The 20,980-nt window shown below is 45.6% G+C and overlaps 2 protein-coding genes and 2 long non-coding RNA genes across 4 annotated transcripts in view; all 4 read right to left on the bottom strand.

The window, feature by feature from the left end:
* LOC307171400 (cyclic nucleotide-gated channel alpha-2-like) overlaps positions 1-20,980 on the bottom strand; it is a gene marked incomplete at its 5' end in the record, with an annotated part of 57,764 nt that overhangs the window by 23,211 nt on the left and 13,573 nt on the right.
* LOC307170987 (uncharacterized protein) lies at positions 453-10,846 on the bottom strand (the record flags this gene model as incomplete). The annotated part of the gene is made up of 7 exons (XM_079892328.1): positions 453-624; positions 1,965-2,129; positions 2,488-2,592; positions 3,557-3,674; positions 3,816-3,907; positions 10,444-10,561; positions 10,634-10,846. The coding sequence occupies 5 exons, from the start codon at positions 10,844-10,846 to the stop codon at positions 2,495-2,497; spliced, it is 639 nt and encodes a 212-aa protein (XP_079748454.1). The 3' UTR covers positions 453-624; positions 1,965-2,129; positions 2,488-2,494.
* Positions 14,438-16,320, bottom strand: LOC307170991. The gene is made up of 3 exons (XR_013823470.1): positions 16,149-16,320; positions 15,980-16,081; positions 14,438-14,650 (listed from the first exon to the last, which is right to left on the bottom strand). It is a non-coding gene; the product is annotated as an uncharacterized lncRNA (long non-coding RNA).
* On the bottom strand, positions 16,431-17,279 carry LOC307170993. The gene is made up of 4 exons (XR_013823472.1): positions 17,205-17,279; positions 17,056-17,121; positions 16,703-16,774; positions 16,431-16,488 (listed from the first exon to the last, which is right to left on the bottom strand). It is a non-coding gene; the product is annotated as an uncharacterized lncRNA (long non-coding RNA).

Here is a 20,980-nt window from a genome sequence, read left to right as displayed (position 1 = left end):
GAGGGAGAGTCAATTACTGGGCCCAGCTAACTTGAGCTACTCAGAGTCAGGAGACCAGTTTGTGCAGTGGAGAGGAGAGAATCTATAATTCATCATCTGTAGAGGCATCTGTGGAGACATGCTCATATGGGTCTTCATCATCATCATCTTCTTCTTCTTCAACAACAGTTCCACCATTCCCATTTACCACTATTTGGGAGTAGGTTTCTTTCACAGCTACCAGGTCTGTTTTAAGCTCCTCACATTTTTGGAGGACAGCACTGTGCAGGCCATGGTAAGCTTGACCAGACAGTCCTGAAGGGTAGCCTAAAAATCAAATTGGGATATACAATAAAAAAGCAATTAACCAAAACATCAATATGGCAGTTTGTATGAATTATCATCTGCAAGCAGTTTAATATAACTATATGAAGTAAACAGCATTAAGAAATTAGTCCTCACTCTGTGTGGCCAGGTCATCTGATAGTACACTAGCCTGGTCCTTCAAGGCCCTGCAGGTTCTTGTAAGATGAGTCCAATGTTGTTTCATTTCCTCTACAATTATAGCCTCTTCCTCAATCAGTCTCTCCAGCTGCATCACCTTGTCAAAAACCTTCTTCTTCATGCCTAAGGAAGTGTCAGGTTCTATGAAGACAAATGACCAATTGAATTAACCACCATATTAAAATACTACCTCTTAATGCCTTTTTGGGAGTAAAATCCAATAATGGTACAATTCTCTGTTCCTACAACATAAGCCCTATTCGCACGGGATTAGTATTACCCCTGGAGCTCTGTAATTAAGAAATTACCCCCTGACGTCTGTGTTTTTGGTGGCTCATTCACACGGGCAAATAAATGTTCGTAATTCCCTCGAGTTTACGGACTTTACTGCGCTCGCCCACCCATTCACACTTCACTAGCTGAACGTGCTGAGACGAAGATCGCGCTGCAGTATTGCAATTCAAAAAAATAACTTATTTAAAACCAATTTATTAGAGAAATATATTATATATATATTATAGAATATCATATTATTGTATAAATATATAATATATCCTTTTTCTTTTATTCTTTGTCCATATTTACAACAAGCCTGCCTGAAGAAGATATTATAAATACCGAAACGTCGCGATAGGCTTGTTTTTCTATTCATTTTATTTGGTTTATTTCATTTTATATCATTTTTACTCTTTCACACTTTGATTTCTTGAGATACCTACAGGATGGACGTCTTTAGAGGCCGTGTGAGACAAAGAAATGCTCCACGATACAGACTACCAAGTTACACTACCACAAAAAGCGTCCAAATTTTCCAAAAGAGCTTCCATGCTGCGACAAAATGCTTAATTTGACGTTTCCATGACAACGGTCCGAGTTGAGCTTCCGGATCACGTCTTTACTGTAGTTTGTTTTCTCTTTTGCAGCACTTCATAGTTTTTATCGGAGAAAAACTATAATCGGATTGGAGTAGGGCATATTGAGAGATTTTATTGTTAATATAGTTTTAATACAGACGTAAAATGGACTGTTAAACGGCCCATAATGGTTATTACGTTCTTTAGGAAACGATAGGCTCACAAAAAAAACAGCCCAAATCACAGACATGGCAGATTCGCACGGGATAAAAATCACAAACGACCTCTGCGATTATTACAAATTACCGGAGGTCCCTAGGTAATACTAATCCCGTGCGAATAGGGCTATAGGCAACAAGCGATTGGTGTTGAATCTACAGTGTGGAAAAGGAAAGGGCGAGCCACCTTGACACATTAATCTGAGGAATCAGACCTTTACTCACTTTCTCTTGAGTGTAGAGTTGGCAAAAACAAAACGGTTTAAAAATAACATTTAATATTGTCTGTCCTAGATTTTCCAAAACAAATGAAAAGCACATGGGCCTCTTTCCTTTGAAAGTCGGAGTTTAATGAGGTAAGTGTTTAAATGAAGATTCACTAAAATGATCAATGTCAAACTTTACATACCAGAATCCCAAGGCCAGATAGGGCTTTCTGTTGCCAGAAGGTCTTCAATTGAATCTACAGATTCTGTGGTGGTTGGAAGATCATTGTATTGGGATATGGCATTATACAGCTTTTTCTTATCCTCTCTAATCCGTCTTCGGATCTTGTGTCGCTGTTTGTTACGGTCTGCAGCAAAAAAACACAGCAAAAATAATTTTAAGGAGGATACGCATAAAGTTGGTCATTGTGCTAATGAACATCCAAAAGGCGCCTTACAAATTATGTTATAAAGCTCACATATCATCATCAGCGACTAAAAATGCAATTGTAGAATATTTTGATTACACCTCTGGTCATTTAACCATAATAAATAGGCCTAACCTGGAATGTGGCCAATGTTCAAGTAATGCAGGGAGTTGGGCGATGGTAACATTGGACATATATGATGTAAGATGTGATCAAATTTAAATTACTTGGTTATAGCTATAGATATCACATTTTAAAACGAACTCCACAAGTACATGAAGGCATGGAGGCTACTTACCGGTTACTCAATACAGATCCCTCTTTTTCTGCTGGATGCCCAAGAACAGGCCTTCAATCAGATGTTGCAACGCCACTGGATCATCTGTTCTGAGGTCATCTGGTGCTGTAAAGTATTTGTGAAGGTATTTGATCAGTATCATGCATTTTCTGTGCTATCAAAAATAGAACAATTATACTATTTCTATAAAACACCTTGTACATTAAATATGGTAAAAGGAGGATTCAATAAGAAGAATGTAGTAGGAACACATGTAAAAACAAAAAAGGACATCCACAAATGTTCTGTCAAAGAATCTGAAAACATTTGTTCAGTTTGCTCATTTTTCAAGGGTGAATAAGTATTATAAATTTGAGGGAGAAAGCTACATCACCTAAGTTTAATTATTAACTTGGCATTTCAAGCCATTTCTTCGTTGATTTCCACTTTTGTTGTCGCATGTTTTCTCAGCGAGCTCCCCCTACTGCTGTGAGGCGTATATTTCACAACACTGTCGTAAAAAAAAAAAAAAAAAACCTCACTTGCGGCACCCTCGTCTACCTTTCTACCGCTGCTCAAGTGCCTTTGTTATTATCGGAGCCGGCCAACTTTATCGCGTGGATTTTTGTCTACAGAGGTGGGTAATACATCATACACAGTATGATGGGAGTGTGTGTTTATGTTGAATTGCTGTAAAGCAGTTTGTGTTTTTCGCTCGTTCTCGCTTCTCACGAGACTTCCTAATTTCCAACTTACCGGGACGTTAGTCCCCATGTTGCAAGGTTGGTTTTCCGCCAGGGAACGCTGGGGGGTGCGGGGGAAAGTCACCATTGTCACCAGAACAGGTTATTTAACCATCCAAATGATTTCTAAACGGTTTTATTAAGTTGAAATAGTTACCAAGTTCCCCTTTAAAAACACAGTTTTTAGAGAGTTCCCAATCATAATAAGCTTTTTAATATTGTTTGGTATGACCACTTAATATCACTTAAGAGGTCAGGTGTTAAAACAGAAACCAGCATAATCATTTTTTAATTTATGATAATTTTCTATCGATAGGAGACAGCAACAAGTAGGCCTACATACTTACTGTCAACTGCCCACTGTCTCACATCAGTGACCCACTGTTGCAGTTCCTCATCAGACCTTTGCGTGCACTTCTTTATAGCCTCAATGTCCTCTTTGACTTCCTTTGTCTTTTGGATAGTCTCAAAAGAATAATTAATGGAAAGTCACAAAAACCTTCAGCAATACTGAAATTATTAGATGCTTAGTATGTACAACATATCAGTGGACTTTAGTCAATTGAAATTTAACCTTCATTGATGAAATCTGTATTTTTTACTTACCTTCAAGTACCGTGTAGACAAGTACTTGTGCAGGTTTCTTTTTTTTCGCTCATTCCATCCTCTGGCATGCAATGTGATTATATCTACTCGTGCTGTAATGATGAAAGGCTTACATGTGATTTTCAATTAGTGGTTAGTCACAGAGTATGATGAATGAAAAAAAATGAAAAATAAAAAAAATTAAATAAATAAATAAAAAAGCAAGCTGTTTTAACAATTGCAATGCTACCAAAGCACAATACATGAGAACGTACTCGGTTACTAATGTAACCTCGGTTCTCTCTAGAAGAGGGAACGAGTATTGCGTAAGGTTAGCTTACGCATCGGGAAAGTCTTCTTTCTTCGAGATCTGAAGCCAAAAAATTATCCTTAATTTTGTATACATTGTCAACGCAGTGCAGCAGCTGACAGACCTTGGCAGGCTGTATAAGCGTGCTCATTGGCTGCTCGGCGGCAACTGCTTAAGCCTATCGGTGAGCGCTCTGAACGCGGCAACCAATGAGGGCGCTTCGCGCCCTCCACACCCTTCTAACCGTCAGAATGGGTGTGGCCAGCGTGTATATATTCAGCGCTCATAGGCTAAAATTCTGGTTTTCGCAGTCTGAAGCGCAAAAGCTCGTGGCGCGACACGGCAGGTTACGCAATACTCGTTCCCTCTTCTAGAGAGAACCGAGGTTACATTAGTAACCGAGTACGTTCTCTTACGAGAGGTCTCTCGTATTGCGTAAGGTTAGCTTACGCATCGGGAACCCTTTGTCAACGCCGTGTGCGCCGAGCATCCAGCCCATGAATCCCAGGGAAACCGGGGAAAACACTCTGCTGGGAAATGTGGCCGGTCGGAGAGACGGGCCAGCGCAGTACAGGCACTTCATGCAGCATATGAAATAGAGTGGCGCGGCCGGTCTATAAACATATAACAGTACAAACAGTAGGGCCGGCAGAGCGAGCCCATACAGTACATAAGCACTCATAAGGGTAGGAGAAAAACGACATAGTCGGTCTCACATGAAGGGAAAAATTCCCGCGCGACAGAGAATAATACGGGCGGCCAGCAGCGCGGGCCAGCACCGACAACAGCGCGTAACGGGAAATAGGAAACAGAGCGGATCAGCCGGTCTGAGTCAAACACTTCACCCTGAGTATAGTACCAGAATAGCGCCAGCATATGAACGTAGTCTGCACACGAGAAATGGGCAGAGCATACATGTCACTTATGCTGACAGTATTTTTGCCTGTAGGGCAGGAACTTCCAGGTTATAAAACCTCACGAATGTTGACGGGGAGGCCCAGCCCACCGCCATACAAATGCCGTGATTAGAAATTCCGCTGGACCAGGCCCACGACGAGGCCATGCCTCTAGTGGAGTGGGCTCTGATGCCCAGAGGGCACTGCAGGTGTCTGGAGGCATAAGCTGCTGCTATCGCGTCCACTATCCACCTGGACAAGCTCTGCTTCGAGGCGGCAAGACCCTTGGTGCGTCCGCCGAAGGAAACAAAGAGCTGCTCTGAACGCCTGAAAGTGGCGGAGCGCGTGATGTAAACTCTCAGCGCCCAGACAGGGCATACAGTAGGAGGTTATCACTGTCCCCACTGTCGGATGCTGGCAGAGCCGAGAGGGACATAACTTGTGCCCTAAACGGGGTTCCAATCGCTTTGGGGATGTAACCGTGTCTCGGTCTGAGAATGACTTTCGAGTCATTCGGCCCGAACTCAAGACATGCAGGGCTAACAGATAGCGCGTGCAAATCACCCACTCGTTTGACTGAAGACAGAGCTATCAGAAAAACGGTTTTAAGCGACAGATACTTTAGATCCGCGGATTCAAGCGGTTCAAAGGGAAAAGCCTCTAGGGCCGCTAGGACCAAGGACAGATCCCACGAGGGAACCGAGGGGGGCCGCGGGGGATTCATCCGTCTAGCTCCTCTGAGGAAGCGGATAATGAGCTCATTCCTTCCCATTGCCCGGCCGCGCGTCGTCTCAGCGAACGCTGCAATAGCGGCCACATATACTTTGAGCGTGGAAGGGGATCTGCCCTTTTCCAACAGCTCTTGTAAGAAGGAGAGCACCCGCGGGACCCCGCATGCGCGCGGATCCAAGTTTTTAGTAGCGCACCATTTAGAAAACACCGACCATTTAGACGCGTAGAGCCGTCTCGTGGAGGGGGCTCTCGACTGTGTGATCGTGTTCACGACCCCTTCTGACAGGTCAACGGGTATCCGTTGATCACCCATGCATGCAGCGACCAGCGCTCTGGATGGGGATGCCAGATCGATCCACCGGCTTGGGAGAGGAGATCCTTTCTCACCGGGATCGGCCATGGGGGTGAGTGCGACAGCCTCACTAGCTCTGGGTTCGAAGTTTGGTTTTCCCATCGCGGGGCTATAAGCAGCACTGAGTGGTGCGTTTCTCTGATCCTCGAAATGACCTGTGGCAACAGGGAGATCGGAGGAAAAGCATACAGCAGGAGGCTGGGCCATGTCTGGGACAGCGCGTCCTCGCTCTTCGAATAAAACTTCGGGCATTGAGCATTGTCTTTCGACGCAAAGAGGTCGATTTCCGCTCTGCCGAATAGGCGCCAGAGAAACTGGACTGTCTGGGGGTGCAGAGACCATTCTCCCGGGGGAATGTTGTCCCTGGACAGTCTGTCTGGACCGACATTCAGGTGGCCCGGCACGTGCGCGGCTCTCAGCGAGCGCAGCGAGCGGTAAGCCCACACGAGAAGGCGTTCTGTCAGCCTGCACAGATTCCTGGATCTGACACCGCCCTGTCGGTTCACATAGGATACCACGGACGTGTTGTCCGAGCGGACTAGCACATGGTGATCCCGTATGAATGGGAGGAAGCGCCTGAGCGCGTTCTCGACCGCTATCATCTCCAAACAGTTTATGTGGAGGCATTTTTCCCGGTCTGACCATAGGCCAAAAGCCGGTTTGCCCTCGAACAGAGCGCCCCAGCCTGAGGTGGAAGCGTCCGTCGAGATAACTTTGCGGTGTGAGATAGCTCCCATTGTCACTCCCCGCTGGTACCAGTCGGCCGCTAACCAGGGCTTCAGAGCTGAAACGCAGCTCTGAGTCACTCTGATGCGAATACCGCCGGAAGCCCATGCTCTGTGAGGCACTCGGGCATTCAGCCAGCGTTGTAGCGGGCGCATTCGTAAAAGACCCAGCCGAAGCACTGCTGCGGCTGAGGCCATACAACCCAGTAACCTCTGAAATGTTTTGAGAGGTACGGTGCTGCCCGGCCAGAGGGACGCGGCCAGGCGTCGAATGCAGCGTGCGCGCTGTGTCGACAGGCGGGCCGTGTACTGATATACCTGACCGTCGAAGGCGAATCTCAAGAATGGCCTGTGACGGGGTATTATCTGGATCTGAAAAGCACGCGTCTTTTAGATCGAGAGATATAAACCAGTCCCTCGGGCGAATTTGCGCGAGAATTTGTCTGGTTGTGAGCATTTTGAACGGTCTTCTCATAAGAGCCTTGTTCAAACGTCTCAGATCCAAAATTGGTCTGAGAGCTCCGTCCTTCTTGGGAACGAGGAAATAACGGCTGTAAAAGCCCGACTCGCTCATGGAAGGGGAAACCGGTTCTATAGCCCTTTTGCACAGAAGTGTAGCTATTTCTGCTCGAAGTAGATGTGCTACTTCCCCATTCACTCTGGTCTCGATACGCGCTTGAAAGCGCGGAGGGCGGCGAGCGAACTGCAGAGTATAGCCCTGTTTTACTGTGCTTAGCACCCGTTCTGATGCGCCTGGAATAGCTTCCCACGCTTTTGCGTGTGCAGCCAGGGGCAGAATGGCCTCCGGGCTCCGATCGCCGCGCATCGCGGGCTCGAGAGCTCGAAACGGAGGGGCGGGCGCGGCGCGCGCGCTCTTGGTGCTTAGATACGGCGGATCGCACGCAGCGATAGCTGGCCGTTTTACACACAGTATCCCGGTGGCTTTAGACGGGGAACATAAAGTGTGAGGCGCGACGCGCGATGGCGGCGTCGGGGGCGAAAATGTTCGTTAGTATGTGTGAGCGCTCGAGGGCGGGCACAGGACTTACATTCAGGGGCGGGCGCGGCGCGCGCGCTCTTGGTGCTTAGATACGGCGGATCGCACGTAGCGATAGCTGGCCGTTTTACACACAGTGTCCCGGTGGCTTTGGACGGGGAACATATAGTGTGAGGCGCGACGCGCGATGTCGGCGTCGGGGCGAAAATGTTAGTTAGTATGTGTGAGCGCTCGAGGGCGGGCACAGGACTTACATTTAAAACATGACCGGTCGTGCGAGGCCGTGTGACAGAGCGGGCAGTGAGTAGGTGTGGGCACGGAGAAGTGGACACGTGACCTACTTTTAACACTAAAGCGGCTTTTGCCTGCTTCATGAGAGTGGGCTCTGTGAGAGACACGGGATGTATAGTGCTTGTGTACAGGAGTGAGCACAGAAACGTGGGCACATTCACTGTACTAGAAACACATACGGCGTCAGCCATGCAACCAGACATTATGCTCTTTTGAAATTTCTCTGGGTTGCCGTGAGAACGGCGGATGCGCGCAGGCGAGCGGGTAGATATACCGGCTCGTTGACTGCGAGGTAAACAGCTGCAGTAGCAGTGGCAACGGGGACTGACAGAGCGTTAAGCTTCGACGGTGGTCCAGCCGCAGGGCTGCAGGATTTAACCGTCTTTTCTTCTCTCGTGTTTAGACGCTCAAAAATACTCGAGCACCCTGAGAAGGTGTGGTGCGAGAGGCGGGTTCGCTTTCTGTAAGTAAGAAAGACCGGCCGCGAGCTCGGAGAAGCAAGCAGCATACATTTTTATCTGCCCCGAGAGCTGGGATCGAACGCGGATCTCCCGCATGAAAGCGTATGATTCTGCCACTGAGCCACAGGGGAAAACACATTAGCTTTCAGTTAGCGCGAGCATATAAAAAGCGACCTCATGTGTCGCGTCGGCGTTTGTTTGCAGGCGTGCGTGTGTTTAAAACAGGCTCGTTTACTGCAATAGTAATATTTCCAGTCGCCTGAACTTAAGAGGGGACTGAGAAATGTGTGAGGATTGGCGGTTGTCCAGCCGTAGCGAGACTAACACACTCTCTTCTCTTTTTGCCGGTGAGTGAGGCGCGCACGCTGAACGCTGCTCGTGACCGTCCGCTTTGTCATCCCTTGAACGGCGCAATCTGCGCGGCCCAACGAGGGAGAGAGCGGGCTTGTTTTCTGTATGTAAGAAAAACTGGCCGCGAGCTCGGAGAAGCGAACAGCATAAACTTTATCTGCCGCGAGAGCGGGGACCGAAACCGGGTCTCTAGCTTGACAGTCTAGGACTCCGCCACTGAGCCACAGGGGAGAATACATTAGTACTCGGTTAGCGTCATCATGTCTTGTGACGGCGTTTGCTTGCAGGCGAGCGTGTATTTATAACAGGCTCGTATACTGCAATAGTAACAATTCCAGTCACCTGAACTTAAGAGGGGACTGAGAAATGTGTGAGAAATGGAGGTTATAGTCCAGGCCACGGCGGGACGAAAACACTCTGTTCCCCTTTTACCGGTGAGTGACGCGCGAGGACGGAGTAGCTTTCTTGTAACGTAAAGAGAGCTCCAAGACCGTCCGCTCCTGCCATCCCTTGTGAGCGGCGCAGTTTGCGCAGTTCGAACAGAGGGAGAGGAAACTCGCTCCGAGACCGTCCGCTTCTGCCATCCCTTGTGAGCGGCGTAGTTGCACGGCTCGAACAGAGGGAGAGTACGGGTATCTATCACATTCGCCTCATCTCCTGACGTGGCGGCGGCGCGGGCGAGAGCCGGCGGTTGAGCGGCCGGGAGGGAGAGGGCGAGAGAGAGCTCGAGGGAGAGGTTCCGGCGAGCTCCTCAGTCACAACAGTCTCCGGTGGTCGCTGCGAGCGGCGCTTATTGCGCGGCCCTGCAGGGACATGTGGAGCGACAGCTTGGTCGAAAGCTTCAAGTCGCGCCCGCAGGGTCGACATTGAAAGCTCTTTGCACTCGGAGTGTGCGGTGGCGGCGTGCCCGCGGCCCAGGCGGAGAGCGCAGAGAGGTGGCGGTCTCCGTTGCTGAGCGGGGCGCGGCACGAGCCGCAAAAACGATTTTACAAAAACGCCTCGTGCTCTTTTAGAATACACACAGAAACAGTAATAATGTAAAGGATATGTCGCCGGATAGCGTAGCAGGCACGGATGGCTGAAGGCGGCGAAGACGGCCGGCTTCCTCAGGCGCTGTCCTAAGCTTGCTGGTCGCTGGTTTCAACGGCGGCGGCTCTCAAGATCCAGCGATGCGAAGAGCGTCGCTGAAGACAAGAAAATCAGAATTTTAGCCTATGAGCGCTGAATATATACACGCTGGCCACACCCATTCTGACGGTTAGAAGGGTGTGGAGGGCGCGAAGCGCCCTCATTGGTTGCCGCGTTCAGAGCGCTCACCGATAGGCTTAAGCAGTTGCCGCCGAGCAGCCAATGAGCACGCTTATACAGCCTGCCTAGGTCTGTCGGCTGCTGCACTGCGTTGACAATGTATACAAAATTAAGGATAATTTTTTGGCTTCAGATCTCGAAGAAATAAGACTTTCCCGATGCATAAGCTAACCTTGCGCAATACGAGAGACCTCTCGTAAGAGAACTGTAAAAAAGGACCACTTACCAGCCTTACTCATGTATTTTGTAGTTAGAGCCACACGGGACAAAAAGCTGTTCACTTGCTCAACTTCTTCACCAATCGTTGTGCCTGCCCCTGTTTGGTTTTTGCCACCCCACTGCACCTACAGCATGCACACCAGATGTCCAAACTAAAAATATCAAGTTCATGGATGTCAAAATGGTAAAACATTTACCTCACATTTTGTAGAGTGCCCCTTTGCATGCATAACTGAGAGAAATGGCTTCATCTGAGTTAAGTTTTGCATTTCAGGGAAAGCTTGAGCCACCTTTTGCAGATACGGCCAATATCGACACATGATGTCAGTGCAGAAGAACTTGCAGTTCGTTTTTGTGGCCAGTTCCTTCTGCAGAAACAGAGGGTATGCAAATATCTCGCCCCTAAACATGTTCAGACAATATGCTGTGCCTGCAAACTGCCACCTCTAGGCCCTCTTCATCACATTTGTTATTTGTCTTTTTAGAGGTCTCCCTGGCTGCAGCCCATGTTGATGTTCCACATATGCCTTTTCCATGTACCTGTAACAGTGTCATATCAAATATATATACAAACTAAATCCTGATTCACTGTGTACAATCCCAAATCTTTTGACAAATATCTTACTGGAATGGTCTTATCACGAACATAATCAACAAATGTTGCTACATCTTTGTCATTAGCCAGAAAAACTCCATCAAAAAATGGTTGTTCCTCTGCCCTACAGGAAGAAAATATGTTAATGACAAAAAATATTCAAAAGAAATATGGACAAAGTAATGTTATCAATAACATATTGATTTAAAAAAAAATGTCTTGACACATCTTTTTCGTCAGCAGCTGACCAATTAATACTAGCACTTACCTTTTCTATTCTATACTTTTCTATTTATTTTTCTGATAAAAAACAAACAAACCTTAGAATAGAATAGAATGAGGCATTTATATAGCGCTTTTATATGTACTACTGTACACCCAAAGCGCTTTACAATCATATCAGGGGTCTCTCCTCAACCACCACCAGTGTGCAGCATCCACTTGGATGATGCGACGGCAGCCACAGAACAACGGCGCCAGTGCGCTCACCACACACCAGCTATAGATGGAGAGAGGAGAGAGAGTGATAGAGCCAATTCAATGTAACCTTGCTATGTGTACTGTAATAGACTAACTGAGACTTGTTACATCACGTGTATATGTCACAGTGTCTGGTTTGTGTTCCCTGGGTCACCACTAGATGTCCTCCTTCCCCACGGTGTCTGTCACATTCTTGAACTACATTCCCCACGATCCTTGTTTCCTCATTGCACTCAGCTGTCCCTTGTCACTAATCATTGCACTCAGCCTATTCCCCATTAGCATTGTCATTTCCCTGTGTATATAAGCCTGTCTGTTTTAGTGTTTGTCACGGAGTCATTGTTAGATGTCACACTACACTTTTGATCTGTGTTCCTAGCCTGTTCTTGTTTGTTTCTTGGTCATTTTGTATTTGGACTGCTATTATGGATTTTGACCCATGCATGGATGACTACGAGTTGGATTGCCCTAACATTAAAAATACTGCAAATGGATCTTCCTGTTTCCCGTGTGTGTTCCGTGACAGAACGACTCCGTCAAGACGGAGATCCAGCAGTATGGATTTACGTGGCGCTTCCCCAACCACGAGGACAGAGAGGAGGCAGCCGAGATGGAATTCGCCAGTGGAAGAGGTCCCTCCCCGCATGAACATTTTTCAATGCCTGGCATTATGGACCCGCCAGACCGAAGAGGCCATGGCGGTCAACAGATCAGAGTTCCATTCCGTTCAGCTCAGAGTCTGCACATCGCCACCCGAAACAGAGGAGGAGAAGGAAGACCTCCTCCGTGATTGTTCCGGTGGTCCCAGTTCCGGTGGTCCCAGTTCCGGTGGTTCCGAAACGGAGGAGGAGAAGGAAGACTCCCTCCGTGACTGTTCCGGTGGTCCCTGTTCCGGTGGTCCCTGTTCCGGTGGTCCCTGTTCCGGTGGTCCCTGTTCCGGTGGTCCCGAGTCCAGTGGTCCCAGTTCCGGTGGTTCCGAAACGGAGGAGGAGAAGGAAGACTCCCTCCGTGACTGTCCCGGTGGTCCCAGTTCCGGTGGTCCCGAGTCCGGTGGTCCCAGTTCCGGTGGTCCCGAGTCCGGTGGTCCCAGTTCCGGTGGTCCCGAGTCCGGTGGTCCCAGTTCCGGTGGTCCCGACTCCGGTGGTCCTGAGTCCGGTGATCCCGAGTCCGGTGGCTCCTAACACGGAGACCATCCCGGAGGTGACTGCCGTCCCTGACGCACCGCCCAGGTGTCTTGCTCTGCCCGCGCCGCCCAGGTGTCTTGCTCTGCCCGCACCGCCCAGGCGTCCTGCTCTGCCAGCCCCGCCCGAGCTGCTCGCACTGCCTGCACCACCCCAGCAATCCATCACGTCTGCTGACCCAGAGACTGTTCACGTCACGTCTGCAGAGCCTGTGTCTTCGGACAAGATGGCCGCCACAGAGACTGTTCACATCACTTCTGTTGATCCAGAGACTGTTCACGTCACGTCTGCAGGGCCTGTGTCTTCGGACAAGATGGCCGCCACAGAGACTGTTCACATCACTTCTGTTGATCCAGAGACTGTTCACGTCACGTCTGCCGAGCCTGTGTCTTCGGACAAGATGGCCGCCACAGAGACTGTTCACGTCACGTCTGCCGAGCCTGTGTCTCCGGACAAGATGGCCGCCGCCGAGCCTGTTCACGTCACGTCTGCCGAGCCTGTGTCTTCGGACAAAATGGCCGCCGCCGAACCTGTGTCTTCGGACAAGATGGCCACCGCCGAGCCGGTGTCTGTTCCTGAGCCGGTGGCGTCTGTTCCTGAACCTGAGCCAGTGGCGTCTGTTCCTGAACCTGAGCCGGTGTCGTCTGTTCCTAAACCTGAGCCGGTGGTGTCTGTTCCTGAGCCTCCGCCCTGGCCGCCCGAGGGGTCGTCTCCGCCCTGGCCGCCCGAGGGGTCGTCTCCGCCCTGGCCGCCCGAGGGGTCGTCTCCGCCCTGGCAGCCCGATGAACTGTCGTCTCCGCCCTGGCTGCCAGATGGACTGTCGTCTCCCTGTCCCCGTTTCCCTCCATGGACCTGGCCCCCCATCCCTCCCCCTGATCCTCCACCAGTCCACCTCCCGCCTGAACTTCTGTTTTGTCTGTCACGTCTTGGAGCGTCTGGTAGCCGCTCCGTAGAGGGGGGGTTATGTCACAGTGTCTGGTTTGTGTTCCCTGGGTCACCACTAGATGTCCTCCTTCCCCACGGTGTCTGTCACATTCTTGAACTACATTCCCCACGATCCTTGTTTTCTCATTGCACTCAGCTGTCCCTTGTCACTAATCATTGCACTCAGCCTATTCCCCATTAGCATTGTCATTTCCCTGTGTATATAAGCCTGTCTGTTTTAGTGTTTGTCACGGAGTCGTTGTTAGATGTCACACTACACTTTTGATCTGTGTTCCTAGCCTTTTCTTGTTTGTTTCTTGGTCATTTTGTATTTGGACTGCTATTATGGATTTTGACCCATGCATGGATGACTACGAGTTGGATTGCCCTAACATTAAAAATACTGCAAATGGATCTTCCTGTTTCCCGTGTGTGTTCCGTGACAGTATATTGTTGCCCTCTTGTTGGTCTGATTGCTTCTATTGTTCTTTGGATAAAAGCGTCTGCTAAATGATTAAATGTAAATGTTATAATATACCCCTTTGTTTTGCTGAATCTGTATAGTTTTCTGTTTCCATCTGCAGACACAGCAACTGTATCTGGGGTGCAAGCTGGGCAAGAGAAGTGATCAATGCCGCAGAGTTTTTTCTCTTTTATGACGACAGTATGTCCATTCAAGGAAAGCTTTTTGGAAGACGTTGCCACAAATGTTACCACTCTGAAATTATAAAAATTTGAATACAGTGACATGCCAGTAAGACTTGCATAAATGCAGAAAACAAATTACTTTCCAAGTCTTACCCTTCCAAATTGTTGTGAGCGCTGTTGTAACATTTTCACAAATGCTTGTCTTGAAAGCCCAGGTGCAGTGATCTTCAGGTCCTCAAACGATGCGAAGAGGTCTACCTGGTATATGGTTTGAAACTCGACAGTGCCTGGCCAGTAACCACTAAACAACAGGTCCACCACCTCAGGTGTCCATGATGCAAGACATGCTCTGCAATTCATCACTGGCAGGAACATGTCATAGCGACCTGCAAAGATTTCAAAAGAAAATAAATAAATAGTAAACACACTTTGGCTGCATTTACACTTGGCATTAACATGCGATCACTGTGATCCGCTCAAGCAGATCGGATAATAAGCCAAGCAGATCGGATAATAAGCCAATCGGGACACGGTGTGTTTACACCTGTCCACATCAAGTGGCTTCTGTATCTGGATAACAGATCAGATCTCGCATTCCAGAAAAAAAAAAAAAAAAAGGATTGCTCCGGTCGACCTGAAGTGGTGGGTTCTGCTAGCCTGGATGCCAGCCTGTTCGGAAAAATAAAGTTGTCAAGGCGGGCTTTATACGATGATGGACAGATGATCAACAGTAACATAATCATCTACGTCACCAAAGAGCGCTTGGGTTGAATTCGTTTACAACAGTGGTTCTCAACCTCTGCCATGTTTCTAAATGGCACACCTGATTCAATTAATTAAAGGCTTAATGAGTAGTTGACTAATTGATTAATTGACTAATTCCTTTTGGGGAATTGAATCAGGTGTGTCATTTCAGGGTTAAAACAGAAACATAGCCTGTCAGGGGGTCCCTGCAGGAGAGGTTGAGAATCACTGGTTTACAACAAAGACGGCTGCCGCTGGAGAACTGAGATGTGTAGATTCCGCCATCTAATATGTCTTCTGTCATAGAAGATATCGACAGCGCATTTATTTTAAAAGAGGAACAGAGAACCGCGATCAAGGCATTTGTCGATCGGAAAGATGTTTTTGTCGTCCTTCCTACATACGCCACTTACTCTGCTCTGATTGGTTGTAGGTCTATTCAGTTGGGTGCAGAGGCATTTCGGTTGAAACAAGCTCCATAATCAGAGCCTAACGGAGCAATATCAGACTCATATTCTGACTAGAATCTGAATATGATGACGTCAGGCTACGGTGCAAAAGCAAACATTTCAGTATATTTGCGAATCAATGTACTTTGCACACGTCTGTATCAAAAAACCACACAGCTACGTTCACCAATTCCTGGAGAGAGGAGGGGGAGTAAAGACAGTGGGTGGGTCTTGTGTGACGTCCACCTGTGAATCCAGACACGATGGCTGCATTGCATTTACATTACACTGAGATCTGATCACAATGCGTCCTCGACTCCCTCCGAACCTGGACACACTGATCGAAAAAACATTCCCATCAGAAGTGCGTTTACACTTGTCTTTTCAATATGTATGTGGACAACATCCGGATACAGGTCGCATGTTAATGCCAAGTGTAAAGACAGCCATTGATACTTTTCAGACATCAGTCAGCAGGTTAAGCCAATAGACAAATACAATACAAAACATTGCAAGTCATACCATTTATACAGATGAGTACAATTGATCGTCCAGCTACAACAGCCAGGTTTTGAGGGTCACAATCACAAATTTTGTCAGGTTGTGTAATGGGCAGCAAACACACTAGATGAAAGGAAAAATATATTAACTAAAATAAAAACATGTTTTTAAGCTTTCAAGTACTTCTTACCTTGCTCATAAATGACGTTTTGGCCACTGAGGTCTTGCACAGCAGTTGATGGTGGGAGAGGTTTATAGAACCCATCTATAAGAGTCTCTCGGTTGTGAAAAACAAGATGTTGATGCGTAGAAACGTCACACTGGCCACAGTAACGGGGTTTCGGGAAACAGTCCTTGCACCTGATGACCATAATGCACACAGTCTGAAGCAAGCAAACTGTCAAGGAGTTTTGGCCTTGCTTCATGCCAGCGTTCTTCAGACAAGGTTTTCCTCAATGCCCAATCATGAGATGCTGCTGATCTGGGTTCATCACAATCCATTGCATTTTGGAGTAGCTGTAGTTGTAAATCTTGCAATAAAAAATAAAATTACATTACAACTCCTTACCTGTTACAAGCTCGTAAACCAAGAGCACAAACTCGCAAAACATTAAACAAGTAATCTCTCGGATATTTGTACATTTAACATTTATCATAAAATGTTGGCACTTTTGTTCATTCAGAGGGACTTTGTGAAGACAGTGATACAGTTCCAATGGTTAAAAACATTTAAGGTAAACTTACCAATAATCTGGTGTGCATCTACATCTCCAAAATGTTGTTTGGAAGTTGCGGCTTCAGATGTGCTTGCAGTTTCTAGAATTATACAATTTTAATGCAGTATCATGCATTCAAACAACAGAACAGATGCAAATCAACATGAAATGGGATTACTTATAGGGAATAGAGAGGGGAACTCTTTTCCACTGTACAGCAGCTCATATGAAAATGTATTTTACAAAATTACCTGTCTGTTAGTATAGACGGACTTTAGGGTATAAATGTCAAAGATATGTAATAGTAAGCAATATTTTTTTAGCAAACAGTATTTGGTTGAACACACTCCTACATGAAATCAACAAAAAACAATTGCTTACCGAGCTCAACTTCTTGAGGGTTACTTGCAGAGGCAATGGTTGAGGCAACAGGTTTTCCAGATCGGTCTAGAGTAAAGTAAACAGAAAAAATTATTTGATTTACACAATACTTATTGAAAAATCAAAGGATCTAAAACCTCAAATCATACCTTTCTTTGGTTTGCGCTTCTCATAGACCAAGAATCCTTCTTGGTCTCTTTTTTTCCACCTAAGTTTATGATCAGTCTTCTTTCTTTTTTGTTGTTTAGGTGGTGTTTTGACTGCTTCCTCCCTCTGTATTACTCAAACATAAGAGGTAGAACAATGACTCCGAAATATATACATTTTAAGAAGTAGAACAATAACATGATTCAGAATATCATTTATGGAAGTTGCAAAAAATACAAACAGTGGTAGTAACAAATTCCAATGATTCATTCTTTTCACACATTAGTGAAATACTGCTTGATGCAGAATGCATGCTACATACTTAATTTTATATAAAATACCTGCATCTCCTCCAAATCAGCCATTATTTCCTCAAGATCACGGTGTAATTTCATTTAATTTCATTTATTTATTTTAGGACAGTGCACATTAATCAACATTACTGTAAATGTGCCAGTGTTAGCCAGCAGGCTAATTTTCAACTGTAGTCCATTGGCAAGATGTTATACTAGGCACAAGATAGCTAAAAAAGAACATATTTAGTCACACAGCAATTGATATACAACAATAAAACATAATGCCATAGCACTGGCTACATTAAAACATAAAATCATAAAACATATAACCATACAGCCATACAACTGTTTGGGAATTAATAAAGTAACCATCTATCCATCTATCTATCATACATATACCATAGGTTACAGGACAGCTAAAGTATAGAGTCAGACATACATTAATTATTATGAGAGGTGCTCACATTTTTGTATGCTCAAAAGCCAGTCCTTAAGATGGTGTGTAAATGTATGGTGTGAGGTGGAATTTCTAATGTCCACTGGCAATTGGTTCCATAATTTAGAGGCTCTCACAGAAAAGCATAATTGGCCAAAGGAACTGGACCTAAGAGGGACTACACAGTCCCCTCTTAAGGCAGACCTTGTGGTTCTGCTGCTAGATGACTTCTGTTGTACAAAAGTGCAGAGTGGTGGGGGAGCCTTCCCATTAATAATCTTAAAGATTAGGCATGCATCACTGTGTTTTAAAATATTTTCCCAACTAAGTAGGTTATATTTGTTAAGAATGTTACAATGATGGTAAAGTTTGGGTTTTTTGTCCAATACATTAAGTGCTTGTTTGTGAAGTGATAAAATAGGCCTTAGTGTTGTGCTACATACCTGTGTCCAGCTTGTTATACAATATGTTAGGTGAGGAATTATCATAGTATTCATGTATAGCTTTGCTACAGGTGTTGTCAAACAGTTCCTTATATACCTAAAGTTCGCTAGGTTATATTTGGTTATTTGCACTACCTTTCTCACTTGATGTTTAAATGATAGAGTAGAGTCAAGAATAATGCCTAGATATTTAAACTGTGTAACTGTTTGAATGACCTCCCCAGACACACAGACATTGGGTTCACAATGAGATACAGTGTTGCTTTTGCTAAAAAACATACAGACTGTCTTCTTAACATTGAGATCCAGCTGTGAGCCAGTAAGCCATTTACGTACATGTACCATTGTTTCACTGAGCTTGGCAGAAGCTTGAGCTTTAGTTTTCGCATGAACATATATGACTGTATCATCAGCATACATCTGCACCTCACATCCAGTGCACACTAATGGCAGGTCATTTATGTAGATGCTGAACAGAATAGGGCCCAGGACAGATCCCTGGGGTACACCCAGTTCGTTCCTCAGGGGTGGTGATGTCTCATCATTAACTCTCACATACTGAACTCTATTTGACAGGTAAGATCTCATCCATTCAGTAACACTGGTTGAGAAATTAAAATAAGACATTTTGTGGATGAGTATTTCATGGTTGACAGTGTCAAAAGCTTCTTTCAGATCTAAGAAAATTGCTCCAACTATGCCTCCTTTGTCCAATTTTGACTTGATGTTTTCCACAAAGAAACAATTTGCTGTCTCAGTGGAGTGATTGGCTCTAAAGCCAAATTGCATGGAGTGAAGTTTAAAAGGACTACTGTTAAGATGCTCAGTCAATTGCTCAGCCACACATTTTTCAGAGATCTTAGACAAGATGGGTAAAATACTAATTGGTCTATAATTATTCATATTAGTTGTATCTCCTGACTTATAGACTGGCACAACAATGGCTGACTTCCAGTCGTTTGGGAATTTTTCCTCCTTAAAAGAGGTGTTTATGATATTAGTAACAGGCCCTGTGAGGGAGGCAGCATGTTTCTTTAAAAACATAGAGTCCAGTCCAAATATGTCTTTTGATTTGGAATTCTTAAAATAAGTAATTATAGACTTAACCTTAGGTTCAGAAATTTCAGTCAGAGTGAAGACTGGCTGTGATACATCAATTGGTAAAGAGTGTAGTGGACCACTTATGGGACTATGCACAGTCAATCTCACAGAATTGACAAAATGGTTATTAAGGATAGTCACTATTTCAGCTGGTTCCTTATATAGGGTACCATTGTCTTTGATCTCCAGCTGCATGGTTGCTTTATTATGTCCTTTCCCTGTTAGTTTATGCAGACAGTCCCAGACTTGTTTATGATTACCCTTAGCGTCCCGTATGAGGTCAACAAATAAGTTAGATTTAGCTGCCCTGATTTCCTTTATTACTCTATTCCTCAAGGACACAAATATATGCCTGTCAATCAATGAGTTGGACTTGAGAGAGAGCTTCCTCCTCCATATTTTTCTCTGGTGTAGGCTGATCAGATGACTCTCTCAGTCATTTATTTTTTAACACCTGAGGACCATAAAAAACAAAGTACACATAAAAACAAATGAAAATAAATGGGTAGTGGTTTGCAGAGGGTTTAACGTCCATGGTTAAGGTGGGAAACAACCTTGATGAGGTTTCTTTCCCTACCCAGGCAGTGCTTAAATAAATGTTTTCAATGCTAGGTAATTGGGTGTCGGTGATGCGTTGGTGATGCGAGTGTGTAAGGTCCGAAGCGGAGCAACCGCCTAGCATTAATCAACTCACCTGTCTGCGTTGTACTGCAAGAGGCAGAGATATAGTGAGATTACAGATGATCTCAATCTGATCATTCAAATCTGTTAAAATAAAGTTTATAATTAATTTATAAAAAACAATACATTTATAAGAAAATGCAGGGTCAGTGACAATCTGAAAACAAATTAACGCAGCATATTTTAGCAAGGGAACTGTAACCAAATTGCTATATAAACCATAGAAACTCCAGGCAGAGTAGGCTCACAAAGCCAAGAGCAACAATTGTTAGAGCTTGTTGTGCTTGGCTAGCGTTGCTGGGAAAGCGGAAACACCTAACTACATTAAAGCTGCTACATTAAAATGCATGTACAATATATAAACAAATGTAGTAATACGCACTCTGTTTTGTTATGAGTAAGAAAACTTAAATAAGCATTAAGTTTAAAGTTACATTAACATGCTTTACTTTTAGTCAGCATTCCAGAGTTCTATTGTGTTCCAGGAATATGCATTTCATATGTGTTTGTATTTAGGTCATGGTCACTTTAAGATCGCGCTGTGGTAAATGTCCTATTACGCGATCCGTAGTTGGGAAGTAAATACTCACGCACTTCATGCGCGTTTCAGCGGTTTGCTCCAGTTTATTTTCATGGCGCTTCAATCGCATCTGTCTACTTCTCATGTCTGTGAGCGGAGGCTATTGCCACCTAAGATATAGAATATGTTTTGTAAATGCTCCCAACTACAGGGTTTCCAAATAAATGGAAAAAAACAAACAGAGATGCGTACAATCTTTATTTGACACCAAAGTAGTAAAAAGGATAATCATACAAAAATT

This window comes from Squalius cephalus, assembly GCF_949319135.1.
Source record: "Squalius cephalus genome assembly, chromosome: 14".
In the NCBI taxonomy this organism is placed as follows: domain Eukaryota; kingdom Metazoa; phylum Chordata; class Actinopteri; order Cypriniformes; family Leuciscidae; genus Squalius; species Squalius cephalus.
Note: the sequence above shows the minus strand (reverse complement) of the source record. Positions and strands in the feature narration are given on the sequence as shown.